Source organism: Microcaecilia unicolor, chromosome 12 (assembly GCF_901765095.1).
Source record: "Microcaecilia unicolor chromosome 12, aMicUni1.1, whole genome shotgun sequence".
Classification (NCBI taxonomy): Eukaryota; Metazoa; Chordata; class Amphibia; order Gymnophiona; family Siphonopidae; genus Microcaecilia; species Microcaecilia unicolor.
The window spans coordinates 97,537,565-97,561,276 of record NC_044042.1 but is presented as its reverse complement, the minus strand read 5'-3'; the positions used below and the strand labels follow the sequence as shown (position 1 = coordinate 97,561,276).

The following is a 23,712-nucleotide window of genomic DNA, read 5'->3' as shown; positions in this document are numbered from 1 at the left end:
AAAAAATTCAAAGTTATTAAAATAAAAAATGTAATCTCAGCCATTAGCTGAGGTTACATTTTTAATTTTAAATTATTAATGTGTATGCAATTGTTCGTCTTGTAGCCCCTGATGCAGCCCAGTTGGGCGAAACTGCCTGTGTCGGGCTTTCTAATTTTATTTCCACCTATTTTTAATAAATATTATTTTTTTCATCCACGTATCTGCTTGGGGAGGGAATAGGGACACAGAGGAGCAAATGCTGAAAAGGGATGGGAGAGGGGTGATACTAGAAACAGGGTGAGGATAGGGACACAAAGGGCAGATTCTGGACATGGGAGGCAGGATAGGGACAGGTATACAGAGGGGAGATGCTGGACAGATGGACAGGGATGCAGAGGGAAGATGGACAGTGGACTTAGGGAGAAAAGAAATGCCATAAATGTCAGGAGACAGTGCAAAGGCAGGGGAAAGAAACAGAGAAAAGCATAAAAGAGACACTGGGACCAAAGCAAATGGAAAAATAAAATACTCTGACAACAAAGGTAGAAAATATTTTATTTTGAATTTATTGACTGGAATATGTTTTAGAAAAGCACATCTCTGATATCTTGTACTTCAGCTTCTATTTCACTAGTATTGCTATATATGCAGAGTCTATGTATTGATTGCAAACCAGGGAACTTTGCAACATAGAATCTAATAAGGATGGCAAGCTAAGGGCACATACATCATGGACGTCTGGCTCCGATGTTCTCCTGATGCTCAAGCTTTGTCATCTCTTTTCTGGTTGGAAGAGAACACAAACTGATGCATGGCCTTGACGTAGTCGGACCCGTTAGTAGATGTCAGCTTCAGCTTCGTCAGGGGCATGAAGAACTGCGTGGTGAAATATCTCAGTGCAGGCGAGGGGGCATTGATGGCTTCCATGAAGACCTGTCAGTACATGTGCACATACCGAAGAAAAGATGAAACAGGGAACAGAAGAGATGTACAGCTAAACAGCAGCCCGTTTTACATACAGGCAGTGTTCCCTCTAAGCTGTGAGGGAGTCCTCCACCTATGTTCCTGCCAGTGGGTGGTGCTGTTTCAGGATCACATTTTCAACAGCAAGGCACAGGCAAGCTCTGCGGAACTCCAGGGAACCTGCTTGTCTCTTGCTATTGAAAATGTGATCCTGAAACAGCACCACCCACTGGCAGGAACATAGGTGGAGGACTCTCACACAGCTGAGAGGGAACACTGCACACAGGGTGTAATTCTCTACAGCTCACCTAAAGCTAGATGCTGGAACGATGCACACTAAACACAAATCCTATATTGGCAATTATGCGCATAAGTCTGCATTTACATACTTACCTCTCGGCGTGACCACTTATGCCATGTCAAAGGCTAGTTTAAATGCTCGTGTCTAAATGCATGTAACTGACAGTCTTCCATAACCTTAGGGGGGAAGTTCTATACATGGCGCTCAAAAATGGCCACCGAAAAAAAATCGGCACTAAGGGCCAGATTCTATATAAGGCACCTAAAAAATCTGAACAGTAAACATTTCTGCTTAAGCGTATTCTATAAGTGGCGCATAGAGTTAGGCATGGAATATACAATATGCTTAGTTCATATCCCAGCGCCTAAAAATATTATTTTACACATTATATTATGTTAATAATATTCTTCATAATATTCTATACATTGTACATGGTTTTTATGGTTTTAGTTTAAAACATAAATTATACACCACTAAAATTATATATGTTTGTCTAGTTATGTCACGTTAAGTATAATGTATGCCGGGATATTGGTGTTATATAATCACATATATATTCTACACAGATATTTGTGTATGAGGTGTTTACATACCTATTTATATATGTTTAATACCATTTGAAATCAGCTGTACATATGTAGTACAAACAATATATATGTTATTTTTTAATTCATTATATTATTATTGTTTTATAGCCCTTGAAGCAGCCCTGTTGGGTGAAACACGGCCTGTGTCAGGCTGTTTGTGTGTATACATATTGTGCAATTTGTTTTCCATTAATAAATCATTTTTTGCCTGTTAAACGATCTGCTCTGTTCGTTTTCCATTACAAACAAACAATAAAGAAGCCCTTTTACAGAGGCACACTAAAAAGTGGCCTGCGGTAGTGCAGACACATGTTTCGGGTGCACGCAGAATCATTTTTCAGCACACCTGTAAAAAATGCCTTTTTAAAATTTTTGCTGAAGAGAGTCACGTGATGCTAGGCTAGCAGAAGGAAGCTGCAGGGAAGAGCTCCGCAGCCCCCATTCAAAATCTTACCTCAAGCGCCTCATAAACTTTTGCAATTACCCGTTTTTGGTGACAGGGCAGTAGGGGAAGCATTGCTGAGGAGGAAATTACTTGCGGTACGTTCCTGCCAGTGTATCCATGTCAACAAAGGCCCACCGAAAGGACGGAGCACGGAGCTGCATCGGAGAAGCCAAGATGGTGGAGGGCAGTTCCGCAGAAGCGCCAACAGTAAGCTCAGCGTGGGCAGCGGAGATCGCGGCAGTAGTGTCAGCGTTTTTAGAATCTTCGGTTGACCAGAAGTTGCAGCGCATTGCAGACAAGTTGGAAAAAATAGATGGCACGTTGAGGGGTTTGAGGACAGACCTTACAGAGTACCAACAATGACTTTCTGACGTAGAAGACAAAAGCCTACAACATTAGGCCGCATATCAAGCTTTACAAAAAAATTTGGAGCGCCTTGAGTCTAAAGTAGAAGACCTAAAAAATTGTGCCAGACGCAATAACCTAAGATTAGTGGGGCTTCCAGAATCAATCCAGGAAAAAGACTTACGAAGTTTTTGGGAGTCCTGGTTGGCTAAGGCTTTGGATCTACAGTCAGCGAAGGGCCCCATCAAAATTGAGAGAGCCCATCGTTTGGGACCGCTCCACTCTGGGGAGTCAAGGCTAAGAATTGTGATTTTCAGGCTACTCAACTATACACAAAAGATGGAGATCCTGCGGGCCATAAGGTTGGTGGGTGGAGGAGGAGTGGCCTAGTGGTTAGGGTGGTGGACCTTGGTCCTGGGGAACTGAGGAACTGAGTTCAATTCCCAGCACAGGCAGCTCCTTGTGACTCTGGGCAAGTCACTTAACCCTCCATTGCCCCATGTAAGCCACATTCAGCCTGCCATGAGTGGGAAAACACGGGGTACAAATGTAACAAAAAAAAACAACTTATAAGAATGAACATATTTTATGTTTCCAGCACTTTTCCGCAGCAGTGGCTGCACAGCAGAGGTCATTTTCAACAGTCTGCAAGCTGTTATATTCAAATAAAATCCCCTTTGCGTTGTTATATCCAGCACGACTTCGCATTACATATAGTAACAAAACTCAGCTTTTCACATCACCGAAGGCGGCCGCAAAATTCGTAGCGCAGATAACTCCAGACAATACAAGAAACGTGGACTCTGGTGGGGTATGAACTGTACTACTGCAGACAAAGATGTGTTAATAATAATTTTAGTACACAGCAGTACCATCTAAATACTTCGTAAGAGTGGTTAGCTGAAGGCCTATAAATGGACAGCATTGGCGAATATACAGATGATAGCACATAGTGTTTTTTTTTTGTTTGTTGTTGATACTTTGTTTTCATATGGAGGTTTCTGCAGCCCAGGTGGTTATGGAATTTGTTGACGTCAAAGAAGATAGTGGCTTGGACATTACAAAAGATGGAAATTGGGATACCGTGGGAGAAACAGAACCCAGAGTATTCTGGAGTCTACCATAAGGATAGATCAGCAGGTGGCTGTGGAGCGCCAAGGAGCATTGGGAGTACAATAATGTTGCACGGAAATATCGTCTACAGGCCACGCTGTTAGCATTCTGTTGTCCTATGGAAGTTTATGCAGCCAAGAGGATTATGAGAATTGTTATTGTTATAGGAAGAAGTGGCTTGGACATTACAAAATATTGAAATTTGAATGCACTGTGAGATATAAAGCCTAGACCATTCTGGTATCTACCATGAGGATAAATCCAGAAGTGGCTGTGGAGCATCAAGGAGCATTTGGATTACAATAATGTTTTATGGAAGTATTGATTACAACCCCCATATAGGAAGCTTACTATATATTCTCCACAATGAGATACAATACAATCTCCTGTGCTAAACTAATTACAGTGGATTTGTACATATATTTTTTCTTCTTCTTCTTTCATGTGAACGGACCTTTTCTTATAAAAGCTGAAGCAGCTAATATGGTTATAGAGACTGTATTAGATGTAATGTGAAATAGAGAACCCAAATGTTTCTGATGCATATCAGGCAACTACATCTGGAGGTGAGGTACACTGTAATGCCATACCACACGGAGACTCTGAAATCTCACCCTATAACATAGATATATGTATTTGTAACACTTATACCCCGCGCTTTCCCACTTACTAGCAGGTTCAATGCGCTTACATAATATAGCAGAAAACAAGATAACAAGATAACATAGAATGGATAACAGCTGTAATATAGTGTATAAAGAGGTGGACACTTGGATGAGGGTAAGTAAGATGGGTAAGGGAGGAGGGTGGAGAGGTAGGGAGTGGGAGAGGGTGAATATTGGGATAGTGTGTTGTTAATTAAGGAAGAATGCATAATGAGGGTTGGAAGAGGGATGGATTCAGAAAGGATTATATTACTTACATGATTCTCTTTGAAGGGGAGGCAGGTGCTCTCTATGATAAAACTTAGTTCTAATAAATATGCAGGGCTAGTCACAGCTAGTTGATGGAAAATGTTTTTTTGTTTTTGTTTTTTTTAATATAAATTGTATTGCTTATAGAAGTTGAGACAGCCAATGCGGATATATGGACTGCGGTGGTTACAGAAATTAAGGATGCTACCACTCAATGATAGGAGTTCGGAGAGGCTAATAATTTACAACAATATGCCCCCTGCTTATATTTGCATTATAAGCGGGGGCTTGAGGAGGGGGGGTGGCTCTAGTTGGGGCTATCAGTGACGAGATTCTATGGTAGAATGGTTCAGATTGTCACACGTCCTTCCAGATCTGATCTCCCATTCTCAGGTTGGTTTTGTAAAAGGCAGATCGGTGGCCAAGAACATTAGATTAATTTTGGCATCATTGCAGGTGGTCGAACGGTCAAAGGTACAGTCCCTATTGATTAGTTTTGATGCGGAGAAAGCCTTTGATCAGGTTACCTGGCAATTTATGTTTGAAGTGCTGAAGAGGGTAGGTATAGAGGGATTCTTTAGCGAGGCAATACAGGTGCTATACTCTGACCCAAGAGCATTTGTTTGGGTGAATGGAGAGAGATCTGCTACGTTCCCAATCCGTCGAGGTACAAGGCAGGGGTGCCCGCTGTCACCATTACTTTTTGTACTTTCATTAGATCCCCTTATAAGGGAAATTGTCTTTCATCCGCAAATTTTTATTTTTATTTTTTATTACATTTGTACCCCGCGCTTTCCCACTCATGGCAGGCTCAATGCGGCTTACATATTGTATACAGGTACTTATTTGTACCTGGGGCAATGGAAGGTTAAGTGACTTGCCCAGAGTCACAAGGAGCTGCCTGTGCCGGGAATCGAACTCAGTTCCCCAGGACCAAAGTCCACCACCCCAACCACTAGGCCACTCCTCCACTCTGGAGTGGCTGTTGGATGTTCCCGTTTTTAAATCTCAGCATTTGCAGATGAGTTGTTGATCCATATTACTAACCCTCGCGAGTCTTTGGCGGCTGTTCTAGTACTTTTTCACGAATGTGGAGATTTTGCGGGCTTTAAATTAAATTTTTCCACATCGCTGGATTTAGCCTCTACAGAGCAGATAAGACAGAAATGGGGAAAGGAATTTCTACTAAAATGGGCAGATGAGTCTTTTCAATATCTAGGCATTAAACTTGCAATGAAAGGCTCATCCTTGTATCAGTTGAGCACCTCACCAGTTGGAGGTCTCTCCCACTATCCTTACATGGCAAAATACACCTGTTTCGAATGATTGAATTTCCGAGACGGCTGTATGTTCTTCAAATGTTACTGTTGCGCATTAAAAAAGATTTATCTTTGCTATACAAACACCTTCGCAAATTCATCTGGGGTGGCTGCAAATCTAGAATGCCATTTCGCTTTTTGTTTGAGTCATGGAAAGAGGGAGGACTGGGGGTTCCTAATTTACTACGTTATAATCAGGCTTGTTTGCTTCGACATTTAGGAGACTGGATTTTAGACAGACAAGATTATACCCCGAGGGAGATAGAAAAGGTTTTTTTTCAGCCATGTCATTTATATTACTTGTTGCAAGCCCCCATGAGGGAGATCCCATCCTCCATGGGCATGAGCTTGTTGCTATGACCTTTGAGGGAAGCCTGGAAAGATTTGACTAAGTACTGGGGAATTCCATCGGAAGCTTCTGACTTGTTGCCCATCCAGGGCAACTCGAACTTCCCTCCGGGTTCAGACAATCCGGTGTTTCGAAGATGGGAGGCTCTGGGTATTACGAGATTGGAACACGTCTTGGACTCAAAGGGCTCACTGCTATCTCTGGGAGCTTTGGGAACTGGTATTAACTCCAGCAATACGTATGCCTACATTCAAATAGCACAATATGTTCGTACAATTGGCGGAGAGGCTCTGGGAGCTACACATAGTAGGCGTCTTAGAGCCTTTTTTCATTCTATACCGGGAGAACATCTGTCGGTTTCTGGATTATATAAAGCACTTACTCTTAGCTCCCCATAAGAATAACGATACTATTAGGAACCGATGGGCCTTGGACTTGGATTGTACAGAATTGACCTTAGATTTTGATCAGCTATCCGCTGCCATTCCGTCACTAACTGTCAATGCGGACCTACGTACATGCCAATATCGTATTCTGCACAGAGCATACATCACGAAGGCCCAAATTTTCAAAATGGGGGGAGCAGAGGAGCCTTTGTGCTCCAAATGCAGAAGACAAGTAGGTTCATTTTTTCACTGTCTCTGGGAATGCCCGATGGTCCATAAATTCTGGCTGGCCATATTTCACTTTTTGGGAAAACTTTTGGGGGTGCCAATCCCGTGTCTCCCTCTTGGAGTGCAATCACCTGGGTTCCAGCACACAGGGGCAGGAAACAGACAGATCTCGGCACCAGGCCCCCCAGGGAGGCCGGGTCCGGGGAATCTTGCCCCTCTGCTCCCCCTCTCAGCGGCCCTGCCCTGGAGAAGGCAGGAAGTGCCGTTGCCACCTGAGCATGCTTTCCGGGGAGGGGGGGGGGGGGGGCAGCATGGGAAAAGAATAAACACCAACATTTAAAATGAAAATTCATGTGATGACCTGTAGTATGTCTTCTGTGTCCTGGGCTGCATCTCGAAAGATCATCTGGCAGTGATGCAAGTACTGGTGATACAGTGCCCTGGTCTCCAGGTCTGTCTCCTGCAGTCTGCTGTTATCCAGGTCAGTGCGCTGCATGTTGTGCAGGAAACTGGTATTCACTGGCCCGCATTCAATTAAACTGACGCTGGAGATGAATGCAGAAAAGGAAACGGTCATTTGTTTGCAGTAACAAAGGAACCTGCTGGAGTCTGCCCTCCTTACACCTCCCCCCACCCCCCAATTATTTTTACCTGTCGGAATAATGTCCAGTTTTGTTCTGAAAGCTATTTTTCAATCTGATCTATCAAATGCTGCATTGCAGCCACTTAAGGACACTTTTACTAAAGCATAGCATGTAGCGCTATGTGCTAACTGAATTAGCGCATGCTAAACGTTAGTAAAAGGGCCTCTTAACAAGGAGGAAGTAAGTTCCTAACGAGACAGCCAGCTTATCGCTCCTGTGATTTTCACAGCAGATTTGGGTGTTGCATTCCGAGCTGAACTTAACCCCTTGTTCTACTTTATTTAGGAGATATTTCTAGCAAAGGGTTCTCAATAGGCAGCACCCACCAACAAAAAATCAACTTTATGCTGGTATTGGATAACGTTTTTGCGCTTTCAGTACACACCTCAGAGGTCCTTTGACTAAGCAGTGGTCAGCGCTAGCGCACGCTTACAACAACATAAAATGGATTACCGGGATGCGCCCAGGAATCCTGTGGTAATTTTGTGATCTGCATGCAAACCACGTGCTAAAAAATCTTTTAGACTTTATCGCAGAGGTGCATGTCCAGTGCTTTTTTTGTAGGGAAAAAAGGTGCCGGTACTCATTATGGGCGGGGTCACAACCTATGGCTCCACCCCTAAGATAGCCACATCCATGTTTGTCACACCCCTTATACCGGCCCTCGCGGAAAGGAAATTACATCAGATGAAGGCGGGACGCTGAGAGGGAAGGGAAGTGACGAGGAGGCGAGCCTGCCTGCTTGCTGCTTTCACTGCCGGTTCGCCGCTGCGACTTCCGGTAAATAGAAGATTTCAACGTAGGGGGCACAAATGGAAAGTCGTGGAGCTGAGGGCGGGTAGGTGAGCCGGCCATCATTGAAAAGGTGCCGGTACGCTGTACCGGCGCGTACCGGCACAAAAAAAAGCACTGTGTGTATCTGAGGGGCAGAGACTGGGCGTTCCAGCGCTAATCAGTTAGCACATCCGCATTGCCGTGCGCTGATTAACGCAGGATTAGTGCGTTACCATCAAAAGTGCTCACAGGCTAATTTTAAAAAATGGCCATGCACTAAAGGTGCACAAGGTCTGTGCAAATGGTGCAACCATACAGGACACAAAAAATGTCTCTACATTTCTTAAGTAAGCTCACAGTGATTAATCATGGCCGCTTGCGTTCTTTTGGTAAAATGTGAGCACGCTTTGTTCAATGGCTTGACCAGGGTCTGTTGGATACTTAGTTTAGCTGATGGGCTTTGATTTGTGGGATGGGGCATTATCCCCTGGATTCTATATTGCGCGCCTAGAGATCCCCGCTGAAATCCAGGCGGATTCTATAATAATGTGCATAATCTAAGTGGCTTAACAAGCTAATTAGCATTGATAACAGCACTTAACAAGCACCAATGAGCACTAATTGGCAATAATTAGAATTTACACACAGAGCTCGCTAAGCGTATTCTGTAATGCACTGCAGCTAACTTCTAATGCGCACAGACAAAAAGGGGCATTTCATGGGCATTCCGAAATTAACATGCATAGTTATAGAATATAGACCTCTGCACCTAAATCTATGTGCAGGGATTTACGCCATCCTTTCGTTGGTGTAAATGGACGCGCTTAGTTTTAGGCACTGGGATATCAACTAAAGGTATTCTATATACCACGCCTAAATCTAAGAACCGCTTGCAGAATACATTTAGGCAAAATTGTTTTCCGTGCTGATTTTCTTTAGGCGCCATATATAGAATCCCCCCCCCCCACCCCATATGTACTTATTATTATCATGTCTGAGGGTTTATGCTGGACTTTTGATGGATCGCTTCTGTCAGCTCTTTGGATTTCATCGGAGAGGGGTAGGTGGGGGAAGGGAGTTATTTTATTCATTGTAATTTTGTAAAAATAAGTAAAAAAAAAAAAAAGAATTCCTAGTCCACTGTCTCCTCTCATTGGTGGTGGTGAAGCAGGCAGGAGCCAGTGCACGAGTTGCACAAGGCACAACCACAGCTTAGTATGATTCTATGTAAGGCTCCTTATGACCCTGAGGCTGGTCAGTAGACCTTGCCATTGTGTGATGACAGATTCCTTTCTCCCAGGGCTGTGAGTGCTGCCTCCAAATGCAGCAGGCTTTGATCCTGGGGAACTGGGTTCAAGTCCCACTGCAGCTCGTTGTGACTCCATTGCCCCAGGTACAAAATAAGTACCTGTATATAATATGTAAACCACTATGATTGTAACCACAGAAAGGCAGTATATCAAGTCCCATTTCCCTTTCCCTATTTGAGATTGTACATGGAATGTGACTATTTGAGATTCTACGTGGCAATTCTATGTGGAATGTTGCCACTATCTGAGATTCCACATGGAATGTTGCTACTATTTGAGATTCTACATGGAATGTTGCCACTATTTGAGATTCTACGTGGAATGTTGCTAGTGGAGTAGCCTAGTGCTTGGTGCAGTGGGGGAGATCCTGGGGTTTGATTCCCACTGCAGCTTCTTGTGAAAGTCACTTAACCCTTAATTGCCCCAGGTACAAATGAGTAGTGTATATACTATGTAAACCACTTTGAATGTAGTTGCAAAAACCATTGAAAAGCATTATATCAAATCCCATTTCCCTTTCCCTATTTGAGATTCTACGTGGAATGTTGCTAGTGGAGGAGTAGCCTAGTGGTTAGTGAAGCAGACTTTGATCCTGGGGAACTGCTGCCCCAGGTACAAATTAGTACCTGTATACCATGTAAACAGCTTTGATTGCACCCACAGAAGGGCTGTATATCAAGTCCCATCCCCTTCCCTTCCCTATAGAAAACTCGGAACCGCTGCAGTTAAGCAGAACAAACTAACATATCCGAGTCCTAGGCTTACTCACTGGATATTAAAGTGCTGCAGGATAATAGCCAAACTCTCACAGAGTCCCTCGACTGCAAACTTGCTTGCGCAGTACACGGCATTGAAGGGCACACCTGAAGGAGAACAGAGAGTGAAACAGCAACTGTTCATACAGCTGCAACCACTGGGGAGGAGTACATGAGCACACAGCTATGGAATGCACTACCAACTGACCTGAAAACGATTAACGAAATAACTAACTTTCGCAAATCTCTGAAAACCTCTCTCTTCAACAAGGCCTACAATGGGAATCCATAACCTAATCATAACACTGCACCACTTCACCCTATTCTGATAGTCATCTTTCTGTAACTGTCTGTACAGATCTTTTTTCTCATCCCTGATCTTGTTGTAACACCTATTGTAGCTGCTACCCTGGAATGGCGATACCATAACAGGTTGTTGTAAGCCACATTGAGCCTGCAAATAGGTGGGAAAATGTGGGATACAAATGCAATAAATAAATAAATAAAGAGGGGTGAATAAATTGGGGGGGGGGGGGGCAGAGGGAGAGGATGGTCTTCAGAGCTAGTTAGCTGGGTGAACTGGCCTATTTGAAAATTAGACGGCTGAAAAGGGGTCTACCCTGGGGGTGCTTTAATAGGGGGGAAGTGAAGCAGCATGCAAACATGATATTTTTAAACACAGGTGCATTACTTGATCCCCTTCTCTCACACCCACACAAATAAGAGATTTCTGGTGCACTTGGCTTGCTTATTTCTGCTAGCTAACTTCTCTTATTACTGTATAACTCTCTCTACCAAGGCATGACGTGCTGACATGTCCCCTCACTTGGCACTTACGTGTGATCCAGAATACTGTGGTGAAGCTCCTTTCTGATGCCAAGAAGTTTGATCATGTCATTTATTAAAGGAGTGACATCGTTTTCCCATCATTCCTTGGATCCGTTTTAAGACTCGGATAATTGCCCATCAAGCACTCTACTGCGGTGACTGTGTTTAGAGCTAACTGCTTATCCCCTACCCCCCTCCATGCTCACTTAGATCTTCTAGTGATCCCAGCTTTCAAAAAAATTAGGTTTGAACCCATTTGTCATGTCTCCTTATGCATCCTGGCTGTCACATACCCAGAATCTGACACGGGGCATCCAGCGTGGGTGGCCACAGCGTTCCTGACTCTGATGCGCTGGGCGCCATGCACATAGTTCTGCCCGCTCTAGGCACGTCAATTCGGCGTGCCCTCAGGCTCTTGTGCATCATTCCAACTCCTTCAGGTTTTGGTGCGCACAGGAGTGACCCGGTCCTCCTTTGACGTCAGCCACCTTCAGCTCTTAAGGAAGGACTCCTTCAGTATGTCTTTGCCTCAGCTACTACTTTGTTGGTTACACTGGTACGTTTTCTCCTGATTGCTGCCTGCCTAGACCTCTGCTTGGATCTGACCTTGCCTGCTGTGGCTGTCCGTCTCACTCCCTGGCTGTCTATACTGGTACCCTTCCTGGTAGTCCTTCCTGCCCAGATCCTCCGGAAGAACTGCCGGCCTTCAACACCCAGGGGCTCAACCTCTGGGGAACGGCAGCTATTGCAGGTGAAGCACTGGGCTTTCCGACTGCCGATTCTAGAATTGATCCCACACCTTCGTGCTCAGTACCTCTGCTCTAGGACTGGCACAAGGGTTCACAACTGATGGCTGTTCCCTGGCGACAGCCTGGGACAGGCCGTGACACTGGCTCCCACTCTTTGGAATTTAGTGGCCCTTCAACTGAGATTAGAGATCAGAGAGAAAGCCCAGGCAGCGTTTACGAAGTCAGGCTCCAAGGACTGGGGGGAGAGAGATGCTGGACTCATGAGGAGAGGGGGCTGAGGGAAGGAGAGGAAGAGGTGCCGTGGGGAGGGAGGGCAGGATAAATTCCAGATGACAAGGGAGAGATGTTGGACCTACGGCTGGAGAGAAGGGAAGGGAAGAGAAAGATGCTGCAAGCTTTAGAAAAAAAAAAAAGGAAAATAATTAACAATGTCACGGCAGGGCAGGAGGTTCCCTGAATCCCTTGACAGCCCTGACTACACACCACTGGTTGCAGAGTAAATAGGATAATTTTCCAAGATTACCTAAATGCAAAGGCACATGGCTTTCTCCTTTTGTGCTTATGGGAAAAAGGCTCAATACATTGGCCACTCATGTTGCCTGTTACTCAGAGGAGGTTGTATGCACACCAGAACCTGGCATTCAGAATCATGAATCAAAGCAGGCATGCCGAATCCCACCGTGCCAGTTCCAGGTGCTCAGACCAGATCAGGCATTCTGAGGTCTGGGACAAAAAGTCTGATATACAACTGCCCGGGTCAGAACCCATAGTCTGATATAAGTGCTGTCCTGGCATTCTGGTTTCCACTAAGATTCTGCTTTTGGGGATTTTTAACCTGTGTTGAACAGACACATCTTGCTGGAAGCAGCGTCATGGGCCCAATAGATAGACTGTCAATATGATGGGCCTCTGCACTTGAAACTGAAGCCTGTGCCATGAGATTCTTATAGAAACTCTTTATGAGTCAAAAAAATGTAAGGTCTGATTTTTGAGGGAACTATCTATGTCTTGCTGTTTCCCATGATGAGGACTGAACATGGAAAGTGGGGACGAGGGAGTCAGAGAAAACTGAGAAGATACTGAAATGCTAGCTCCTGAATAGAGAGGGAGATAAAGAGGGGCATAATCGAATGGTGCGCCAAAGTTTTCCTGAGGGCGTCCTCGCAGGACGTCCCCGCAAAGGGGCGGGGAAACCCGTATTGTCGAAACAAGATGGGCGGCCATCTTTCATTTCGATAATACGGTTGGGGACGCCCAAATCTTAACATTTGGTCGACCTTAGAGATGGTCGTCCCTAGAGATGGTCGTTCCCGATTTTCGACGATAATGGAAACCGAGGACGCCCATCTCAGAAATGACCAAATCCAAGCCATTTGGTCGTGGTAGGAGCCAGCATTCATAGTGCACTGGTCCCCCTGACATGCCAGGACACCAACCGGGCACCCTAGGGGGCACTGCAGTGGACTTCAGCAAAAGCTCCCAGGTGCATAGCTCCCTTACCTTGTGTGCTGAGCCCCCCCAAACCCACTGTACACCACTACTATAGCCCTTAGGGATGAAGGGGGGCACCTACATGTGGGTACAGTGGGTTTGTGGTGGGTTTTGGAGGGCTCACATTTACCACCACACATTTAACAGGTAGCGGAGGGATGGGCCTGGGTCTGCCTGCCTGAAGTGCACTGCAGTACCCACTAAAACTGCTCCAGGGATCTGCATACTGCTGTCATGGAGCTGGGTATGATATTTAAGGCTGGCATAGAGGCTGGAAAAAATATTGTAAGAAAAATTTTTTTAGGGTGGGAGAGGGTTATTGACCGCTGGGGGAATAGCGGGAGGTCATCCCCGATTCCCTCCGGTGGTCATCTGGTCATTTAGGGCACATTTTTGTGGCTTGGTCGTAAAAAAAAAAAAAGACCAAGTAAAGTCGGCCACGTGTTCATCAGGGACACCCTTCTTTTTTCCATTATTGGCCGAGGACGCCCATGTGTTAAGCACACCCCAGTCCCGCCTTCACTATGCTTCCGACACCCCCCCCCCCCCCCCCCCCGTGAACTTTGGTCGTCCCTGCGATGGAAAGCAGTTAAGGATGCCCAAAATCGGCTTTCAATTATGCCAATTTGGGCGACCCTGGGAGAAGGACGCCCATCTCCAGATTTGTGTCGAAAGATGGACGCCCTTCTCTTTCGAAAATAAGCCTGATTGCCTTGTTGCAGGGAAGGAATCTTTTTATTTTTCTGTTTTAAAGTGAATGGTTCAACTTGGGCACCTTATCGATGTGAGTGCATTCCATCTTTTTGAACACAGAGTTGTAATTGTCTCAGCGAGTAATCTACTCGGACCCTCATGTTTTTTTGCTTTTAGAGAGTGTGAAGAACTTGCATCATTGTATGGGGTAAACGGGGGGGGGGGGGGGGAGAGAGGGAGGGTAGTGTGGGCTTTGTTGGGACGTGGGTAGGGGATTGTAAGGGACTGGGGGTGAGGTATAGAGGTATGGGGGGTACCATTCTTTAAAAACTTCTTGATATTGTCACCTTGTTTGGATGTTATCATGCTAAGTTTGAATCACGCTTTTGATACCTGTGAGTTTTTTCATTTGGTGATTTAATAAAGATACTTAAACATAAAGTGAGTGGTTCTCATTTTTACCTTGAAGTCCTCCTACACTACCAGAAACAATGATCTTGCCAGACTTCCTGTGTTTCATCCCTGGCAGGAAAGCTTGAATGGTGCTGATTGTCCCAAAAAAGTTGACATCAAAGATGGTCTTCATGTTTTGATAAGAATGGCATTCCAGAGGGCCCATCAACCCTACACCGGCATTGCACACTGGAGTGAAAAGAGAAAAACAGGAAAAAATCTCCCTGGTGTTATTTGAAGTAAATGAAGTTGAAACCTTTCGAGAGAGCCTATAATGATCATTTGGTTTGGCCTGCACTGAGATGTCCAGTTCATCTGTTACTGTTTCCTAACTCTTTCGCTACCAGATATATGCAGCTCTGTACATAGCCACATAAGAGAAAATTCCTGCTCCATGCAGCTTACAGTATAGTCAAATTATAGACAAGAGAAATCCCCAGTCAGGTTTCTGGTTACATTTTGGTTTGCTTGTTAAGGAGAAATTATATCTTACCTGATAATTTTCTTTCCTTTAGTTGGCTACCTGTTCTGCACAAGTGGGTGTTATCCCCTCCTACCATCAGATGGAAGTAGAGAAAACTGAGTTTTACTAGTGACCTCACTGGTATTAGCTGGTGGTGCTTCCTTGGAAAGATCCATTATGCATCTGCCAAAGTAACAGAAGGTACCTTTTTGTAATACACCCATGCCCCATCAACCACTGCAACTGCAATGAAGAGCAGGTGAGCATAACACCACAGAGTGGCACTCGCTACCCTGATACTCCAGGATATAGCAATATCATAGGAAACCCGTATTGCTGGAAATTGTACCACTTGTAATTTGGCTCTTCACATTTTTTTGTATACACTGAAAGGGAAATTGCAGAGCACACCAGAGTTCTGAGCCCAAGTCTTCGGAGGGCGGGCTGACTAAAGGAAAGAAAATGATCAGGTAAGACATAATTGCTCCTTCTTTAGCATCAGCTCCACTGTTTTGCACAAGTGGGATGTACCGAAGCAGATCTACTAGGCCCGCCCCCCCCCCCCCCAAATGACAGCCCTGCCAAAGTCCAAACAGACCCCGGCTGTCACGTCAAATTTGTAGTTCTTGACAAATGAATGGACCGACATCCATGTTGCCATCCTACAAATGTCTTGGAGCCACCACCCAGGCCTCTGCCCAGGATGTGGCCTGAGCCCATGTGGAGTGGGTCTTCAGACCCTGAGGCACTGGATGATTCATACAAATGTAGGCAGTCTCAATAGCTACCTTGATCCACCTTGCAACGAAGGCCTTAGATGTCACCTTTCCCTTCCCTGGAAAAGAACAAAGAGATGATCTGAGAGGCAAAAATCATTTGTCTCCTTCCAGTACCATAGCAGCGTTCTTCGGACATCCAGCCTGTGGAACTTCTGGTCCGAAGGAGCAGAGCCCTCCTTCACAAAGGAGGGCAAACAAACTTCCTGGTTCACATAGAACAGAGAAACCACCTTAGAGAGAAAGGAAGGGACTGTGTGAAGAGAAACTGAGTCCTCTGCAATGAAGAGATATGGGTTCTGACAAGATAGCTCCTGCAGCTCAGAAACTCTTTGAGCCAAGGTGATGGCGACCATAAAGACCAGTGTGAGAGAGAGGTCTATAATAGAGGCTAAGTGCAGAGGCTCAAATGGAGCCTCAGCCAATACTCGGAAAATCAGATTGAGGTCCCATGAGGAAAAGGAGGGATGTATTGGGAGGCGCAAATGTGCCATGCCTTTCAGGAAATGGGACAGCTCCCTGTGCAAAGCCTTGCACCTTACCCTGAAAACTGGACAGAGCAGCCACCTGGACCTTCAGGGAGCCCAGTGCCAGACTCTGGTCCAGTCCCTGCTGCAAGAATCACAGAATATTGGGGCCCTGAGCCCTCCAAAGGGACAGAGACCATCCTGTACACCAGGCTTCAAAAACTTTCCACATTCTGATGTAAGCCAGAGACATGGAGGACTTCCGAGAGTGGAGCAGTGAAGAAACCACTGCAGGAGAAAAACTGCATTTCTCTAAGTACCTCCTCTTAATGGCCATACCATAAGCTAGAAGGGATCCAGATCTTCTATTTCCAGTGGCCCTTGCCTAAGAAGTCTCCAATCTCTGGGCAATAGGAGATGGTCACGCTCCAGGAGGCACATGAGGTCTGTGTATCATGGCTGGTGAGGCCAATCCGGAGCCACTAGCAAGACTAGATGAGGATGACAGCCTATCAGAGACCAAGGAGGGAAGACATAGAGGGGTTCCTTCATCAGTCATATTTGAACTAGGGTATCTACCCATTGAGAAACTGGTTCCCTCCAACAACTGAAGAAATGCTCCACTTTTACATTGGCAGCGGAAGCCTTCATATCAAACCACGGAGGGCCCCAGTGATCCAGGATGAGCTGAAAGGCCTATCGCCCTAGCTCCCATTCCCCTGGATCCAGGACAGAGCGACTGAGAAAGTCCACTTGTACATTATTCATGCCCGCAATATGGACGGCTGTGAGGGCCGGCCTGTAGGCGTTTCTCCACCCACTGACGAAGGCACTCTGCTTCTAAGGCTATCACCTGACTACTGGTACCGCCCTGTTTGTTGATGTAAGCCACTATTGTGGCATTGTCTGACATCACCTTGACCGTCTTCCCCCGAAGGAGTGGCAGGAGTTCAAACAGAACTAGGCGAACTGCCCAGGTCTCCAGATGATTGAAGGACCAAGCCACCTCCTGCAGGGACTAGGTTCCCTGAGCCACACGGTCCAGGCAATGAGCTCCCCAACTGAGAAGACTAACATCTGTGGTTACAAGCACCCTCTGGGGGGGGGGGGGGATCTAGCAACACTCCCCTAAGGAGACGAACTGTGTTGTCCCACCAAGACACTGATTCTCGCCTTGGGCAAAAGAGGCAAAGGACGGTGGAAGTCTTGAGAGACTGAAGCCCACTGAAACAACAGGACCCACTCCAGGGGCTATGTAAGCCTTCGCCCAAGGCACCACCTCCAACATTGCTGCCATGGGGCTCAGGAGCTGGAAGTAGTCCCATACTGGAAGCTCACACAATTTGCGCTTCTGCATTCAAACTCCAGGCCTGGGAGGGAATCAGGTGGCTCTTGCTCTGATTTATGACCCAGCCCAGAGTCTCCATACTGGAGATGACTTGAGAAATGATCAGGCTGGCTTCCACTGTTGAGTCCACTCGAATCAGCCTCTCAATCAGGTAAGGATACGCCCTGATTCCCTGGTAGCACAGATAGGTAGCGACTACCAAAATAACCTTGGAAAAGGTGCAGGGGGTATAGCCAGACCAAAAGACAGGGCCCAAAATTGGTAATGGCGCCCAAGAATGCAGAAGTGAAGATAGCGCTTGTGATGGGCTGCGCAGGTAGGCTTCTGCGAGAACTAGAGATGTCAGGAAGTCCCAAGGCAATCACTGACCTGAGGTTTTCCATGCATTAATGCTGAACCTGCAGGCAGGCATTGACCTCCTTCAAGTCCAAGATGGGATGGAAGGAGCGGCCCTTCTTGGGGACCACAAAGTAAATGGAATAACAGCCTAGACTGCACTCTTTGCGAGGCACTGGCTCCAACGCACCGAGCTCCAACAGGTGCTGGAGAGTAAGTGTGAAAGTCTGGCACTTATGGCTCCTAAGCCACATGGGGAAGACATGAAGGTGTTGGGAACAGAGCAGGTGAGCTCCATAACCCACTGTTCTAAATGATGTGCACCCACTCGCGGTGCTCCCCACTCAAATCACCGAGGGACCCGGTACATCCTCATTGGGCAGGACAGGCCACTGGAGCTCCACTTGCAGGACCAGCTTTCCTAGGGCCCTGTAAAGAGCCCAATCAAAAGGGCCTCCTTGAAGTGGAGACTGGGTCGAAACACGTCTGGCTGGATGGAAATGGCTCACCTCCATTGAGTGACCTCTGGAAGTGGAGGACCGCTGGGAACCTTTGGCGTCAGCTCAGGGAGACAAAGGGGTCTAGCCTTCCCCATATCCTTCACAAGCTTCTCTAGGTCCTCCCCAAATAGCAAGTGCCCTCAAAAGAGCGGCTCACTAAGAAGCTTCTTGGAGGCACCCTCAGAGAGGAAATATCTGGACTTACAGAGGGGATTCTTAAACTCTTACCCCCTGATATTCAGCCAGCGGCAGTAAGAGTTTTTTTAAATGCTGACCGTGGTCGGTTAAATTAACCCTGGATATTTAGTGCTGGGCTACATGTGGGCCCCGGCACTAAATGTCCACTGCTAATTTGCCCAGTGCTGGCCACCAGAGCTTATGTGGATCCCGGTTGATCTTTAATTGGAGCCCCCATAAGACAGTTATGCGGATCCCAAGTGAATATTGTCCAGGACCTACATAACTATTGCTAGGCTCTATGGAGTCCTGAAGGTACCCTCCCTCCCCCTCCAAAGCACCCCTCCTTCTCTTCCCCTGCCGCCATGCAGAACAAACCAACCTCCCTCCTCCCAGGAACAGCCCCCCAACCTTCCCTTGGTCTGGGTAGGCCCCCCTGGGCCTACCTCTTTATCCCTGGTGGTCCAGCAGAGTCGTTGGGGGCAGACGTGAAGTCCACTCAGTCCTGTTTCGTAGAGCTCCATGAGGAAAATGGCTTCTGCGCAGCAGCTCACAGTAATGAAATCATTGCATTGCCTACTAGTGGAAGCCTGGGTTGAGTTTAAAATTCAGTCTCTGTCTTTAAGTTGATCTATGGGGCAGTGATATAATCAGACCTGCCATTTTGGGTGGGCCCAGAGTAAACATGGCAAGACCCTTCCAAAACTTCCTCACCACTTTTTGTCCTGCCTCTCCCTCCCTCTCCCCCATCTGCCCCTTACGTGCCCGCAGCCCAGCAACTCTCCTTTTCTCTGACCCCCCTCCCCTCCATGCTCTATTGCCACCGGCAGCAGCAGCGGTTCACATCTATTGCCTGTACTGGCCACACAGGCTTCCCTTTGCCACATCCTGCCCTTTTGACGTCACCTGCTGTTTCCTCTCTGGTGGGACACAGCAGAGGGAAGTCTGTGGGAGCCGGTACAGGCACTGAATGTGAATTGCTACTGCTGTCGGCGGTTCTCAGGTAGAGTCAAGAGGGGAGAGGGGGGAATTGCTGGGCCAGATCTGGGGGCAGAGGAGAGGTGTGAGGCGGCCACTGCTGAGGTGCTCTGGGGGCCTCATTGGCCAACATAGTGTGTGAGCCTGAGCCAAGACTGGGTGGGCTTGTGCCCATCCAGGCCCACTTATACCTACACCTCTGGTATGGGGAGTACTTATCAACTATCTAATTGCTCAACTCATTGGAATAAGTCTGAATTACCATCAGTTTCAGTGATTTGTTTGATTTCATCTTGTAAAAAATGTTAATATTGCTACCCCAAATTTAATGGAACTCTCGACCTAATAATATCACAATTCAACCCAACTATTTGGCGTTTCCAAAAAACTTTTCAAGTCTTGGCTATCTGCCAAACATTTTTAACAATAGTACAAATTCTCTTTACCCATTAGAATCATGTTGTGTGTTATGCTATGGTTGTGGTTGGCCACAGGATTTCTTATTATCAAGCACCCAGAGCTAACCCAGGGCAGGATTAATCCTTGGTTGGCCCTAGGCAGCCAAGCAACATCTGTCCCCATCACACAATAAATACATTTTTGAGACCTGGGATCGGTCTGCCAAATAAGAGAATTTTATCCTTATTATTTAGTCTGGCCAGAGACTATCAAATAGGGGAAAAAGACTGACCCTGTCTAATGCATTTCAGGATGCACCGTGTGGGGTGGGGCTCCACAGTTTTTCAAGATCGTGGTGCTGGAGCCTGGAACAAGTGGGCATCATTCCTGCCTTTGTTAAGGTACATCTTGAGGGTGGTCTTGGTGGGGGAGTCACAACAGAGTGGGAGGGTAACCTAGACATTAAGGAATAATTTTTTTAAGTCGAGGGAAGAAGAGTTTTGGAGAGCAGAGAGGGAGATGGGTAATTAGAAGCCAGAGAATTATTTTTAAATGGCAGGAAACAGAGGTGGAGTGGGGTTGGGTTGGGTGGGGGAGGGGGATGACTTGACTACCATAGGTTTTTATTTAAGTTTGGGGGAAGGGACAGAAAGGGGCCACGACTACCAGGGCTTTTGGGGGCTCATATCAGGCGGGCTGATGCAGAAAGCCACTGTCGGGGAGGAGGGGTCAGATGGAGTCAGGGGGCCACTAGACTACCAGGAATTTTGCTGGCAGATTTTTAAAAACATCCCTGTTCTTGTCAGTGCATGACGCAGTCACCGTTCATGCACTGACAAGAATGGGGACGTTTTGCTATAAACTGTGGATTACTGCCGCAGTTTTAATGCAAGTAATTTACAGAGTCATTGCTTACCGTATACCCAGTATGCCACGGTATTTTTTGATTGGTAATTTCAAAGTCAAAGCCACATGTGACCTGGCTCTACTGCGTGGCTTTTTGTATCAGTCTCTGGGTCAGTACGGGCTGGGAATACTGTGAAGGCAGCAATCACAGTCCTGAGGAGGGGGAGGTCCCAGTCATCATACAACAGTGACACCTACTAGTCAGATTTAGGGCCTATGATTGTAAAGCTCTGTAAAGAACCCTGATCTGTGCCCTCCTCCAGCTGAGGAAGTTAGGAAGGATATAAAGAGTGGGGTGTGGAGGGGGGGGGGAGTGGACAGAGAGAGAGAGGGAGAGAACGATAGCATGTGGGTGGGTGTGTACTGGGGATGGTACTGGTAAGGGGCTGGCTCTGACTGTGCTGGAAGTGGCCGGAATGATAAATAAAAAGTCATGCTATAGATACTGGAGATAATCGAGCTCACCCAAGACATCCACCCTCTGTTCTTTGATTTTCTGTGCTGCTGACACAACCGACTGTTGATCTGTGACGTCCATCTGGAGGATCTCCAAGGTGTCCATGTGGCCATCTCTTACGCTCTCCAGGAGTCGCTCCTTCTTACCCAGGTTCCGCATGGTAGCATAAACTGCAGAAGAAAAACAGAATGCTGAACGGTTTACCTTTTCTCTGTAGAAAATGAAGGTCAACAAAGCTGTCGGCGATGCCTTTTTACTGGACTGACTCTGCCAAGACAGCATATGTATGTATGTGTGGTGAGGTGTGTAAGGACAAGGCTTAAAGGAAGTGAGAAATAATTAGAGCAGGGTTTCAAAACATTATGTTGAAGCAGTTTTGTGATAAATAGAATGAGTTGCTAAGAACTGTGGTAATTTTTGTGAATAGAGTGAAACCAAATGTTTAGAGCAGCGGTTCCCAAACCAGGTCCTCGAGGCACCCCAGCCAGTCAGGTTTTCAGGATATCCACAATGAATATTCATGAGATGTGTGCATGCACTACCTCCACTGCATGCAAATCTCTCTCATGAATATTCATTGTGGGTATCCTGAAAACCTGACTGGCTGGGGTGCCTCGAGGACCTGGTTTGGGAACCACCGGTTGATAGGCAAAGTGCCGAGTGGTGTGGGCATGCGAGAGGGAGACCATGAGGGATGCAGATGGGGAAACGCTCCACCTGAGAGTGGATGCTGCAGGGTTAAGCATCCACTTGTGAGGATAAGGGATTGGATTTAACTCGCACCTTTTTCAGTAGTAGCTCAAGGTGAGTTACATTCAGGTATGGTAGGTTTTTCCCTCTCCCTGGTGGCTTTACTATCTAACTTTGTACCTGAGGTAAATTTACTGAAGAATACAAGAAACTGCAATTGGATTTTAACTGGGCTTCCCTGGTTCTCAGCTTGCTGCTCTAACCATTTGGTTAGTCCTCCACTCCTGAAGAGATGCTGCAAGGGGAAAGCCCTGGGCCTGAGAGGATACTCTGGAGGGGAGGGGGAAGCCCCCTGTTCTGGTGGAATACCTCAGGGGGAAAGCTCCCTGCTCATGAGAAGAAATAGGCTTAGGAGGAATCTAAGAAACTCTTTCACGGAAAGGGTGGTGGAAGTTTAGAATGGCCTCCCGCCCCGGTGGAGGTCGTGGAGACGAGGACTGTGTCAGAATTTAAGAAAAGCGTGGGATAGGCATGTGGGATCCGTTAGGAAAGTGGTTGCTGAGGAAGGGCAGACTGGATGGGCCTTTTGGCCCTTATCTGCCGTCATGTTTCTATGGCAGCATATTGCAGGAAGAAACAGAACGATTGTGAGGGGATTCTAGTGAGCGAGTGTCCATCCCTGAGAAGCTACACAAGGTAGAATTTCCCCCTTGAATTAAAGAACATTAACCTGTTACTGCTTAATATTCAGGAAGAATGCTACATTATTCATTAACAGTGACCATCTAATTTTAACAAAGGTTGACCTGATCTTTTTGTACCTTTAAATCCTCGAGAGGCATCAGAAGCAAGTCGGACAGCAAGGCCCAGTCCTATCCCCGAGGAGCACCCGGTTATCACCACCACCGTCTTCTCCATTGTAGTAAAAAGAAAATCCTCACCCAGAATGACTGGAGCAAAGCTTTTCCTCTGGGCAATCCAATGAAATCCTACAAAATGACACTGAAAAGAGGGAGGTGGAGGCAGAGCATTGTATGTGTTTTGTCTCAAAGCCTATCTCAAGGTCTGTGATAGGGTGGGATTTCTGTTCCATTACATTTCTGAAGGGTTTCCGTGCCAGCTTTCAGATGTTTGCAGAAATGTTTGAGAAGATAAGAATGATGCCCTCTCATGAGAAGCTGTTTTTATTCTTGTGGATTCCTGACCTCTTCCCAAAGGGGCTCAATGATCACCCATTTAGATTGTAAGGCTGTTTCAGACAGCAAAAGAACTCATCTACCCAACTGTAGCTCACCTTGAGCTTGGATTTGGAAAAAAAAAACCAAGTAATTAAAGCAGGGCTTTTTTGAGGGGGTGCTTGGGGGTACTGAGTACCGCAGGGGCAGACTGACCATTCGGGCAACCGAGCAGTGCCCGAGGGCCCAAAGGCTCTGCCTGGTTGCCTGCCACCACCGTCGCACACTACAGTACCCCTGGTCCTAACTGGAAGGGCTCTGTTAGTCTAATGCCCTCTGCAGGGGGCAGGAAAGAACAACACTCTTTCCTGCCTGCTGTCGCTATTCTACCTGGTGCCACTGCGTTTTAAC

The 23,712-nt window shown here is 46.6% G+C and overlaps 1 protein-coding gene across 1 annotated transcript; it reads right to left on the bottom strand.

Moving 5' to 3' along the window:
• Positions 1-520: 520 nt before the first annotated feature.
• HSD17B1 (hydroxysteroid 17-beta dehydrogenase 1) lies at positions 521-23,341 on the bottom strand. The gene is made up of 6 exons (XM_030221357.1): positions 22,948-23,341; positions 21,445-21,606; positions 14,639-14,818; positions 10,430-10,523; positions 7,294-7,477; positions 521-915 (listed from the first exon to the last, which is right to left on the bottom strand). Exons 1-6 carry the CDS (start codon positions 23,042-23,044, stop codon positions 745-747), a joined length of 888 nt encoding a protein of 295 aa, XP_030077217.1. The 5' UTR covers positions 23,045-23,341; the 3' UTR covers positions 521-744.
• Positions 23,342-23,712: the final 371 nt, after the last annotated feature.

Bases quoted from the DNA above. Each gene is read 5' to 3' on its own strand.
- HSD17B1 (XM_030221357.1), bottom strand. From the start codon at position 23,044: ATGGAGAAGACGGTGGTGGTGATAACCGGGTGCTCCTCGGGGATAGGA. The intron at 21,607-22,947 runs GTACAAAAAGAT...TTTCTTCTGCAG, and splicing joins TGCCTCTCGAGGATTTAAAG to TTTATGCTACCATGCGGAAC. The intron at 7,478-10,429 runs GTGAGTAAGCCT...ATTCATCTCCAG, and splicing joins CTGCAGCACTTTAATATCCA to CGTCAGTTTAATTGAATGCG.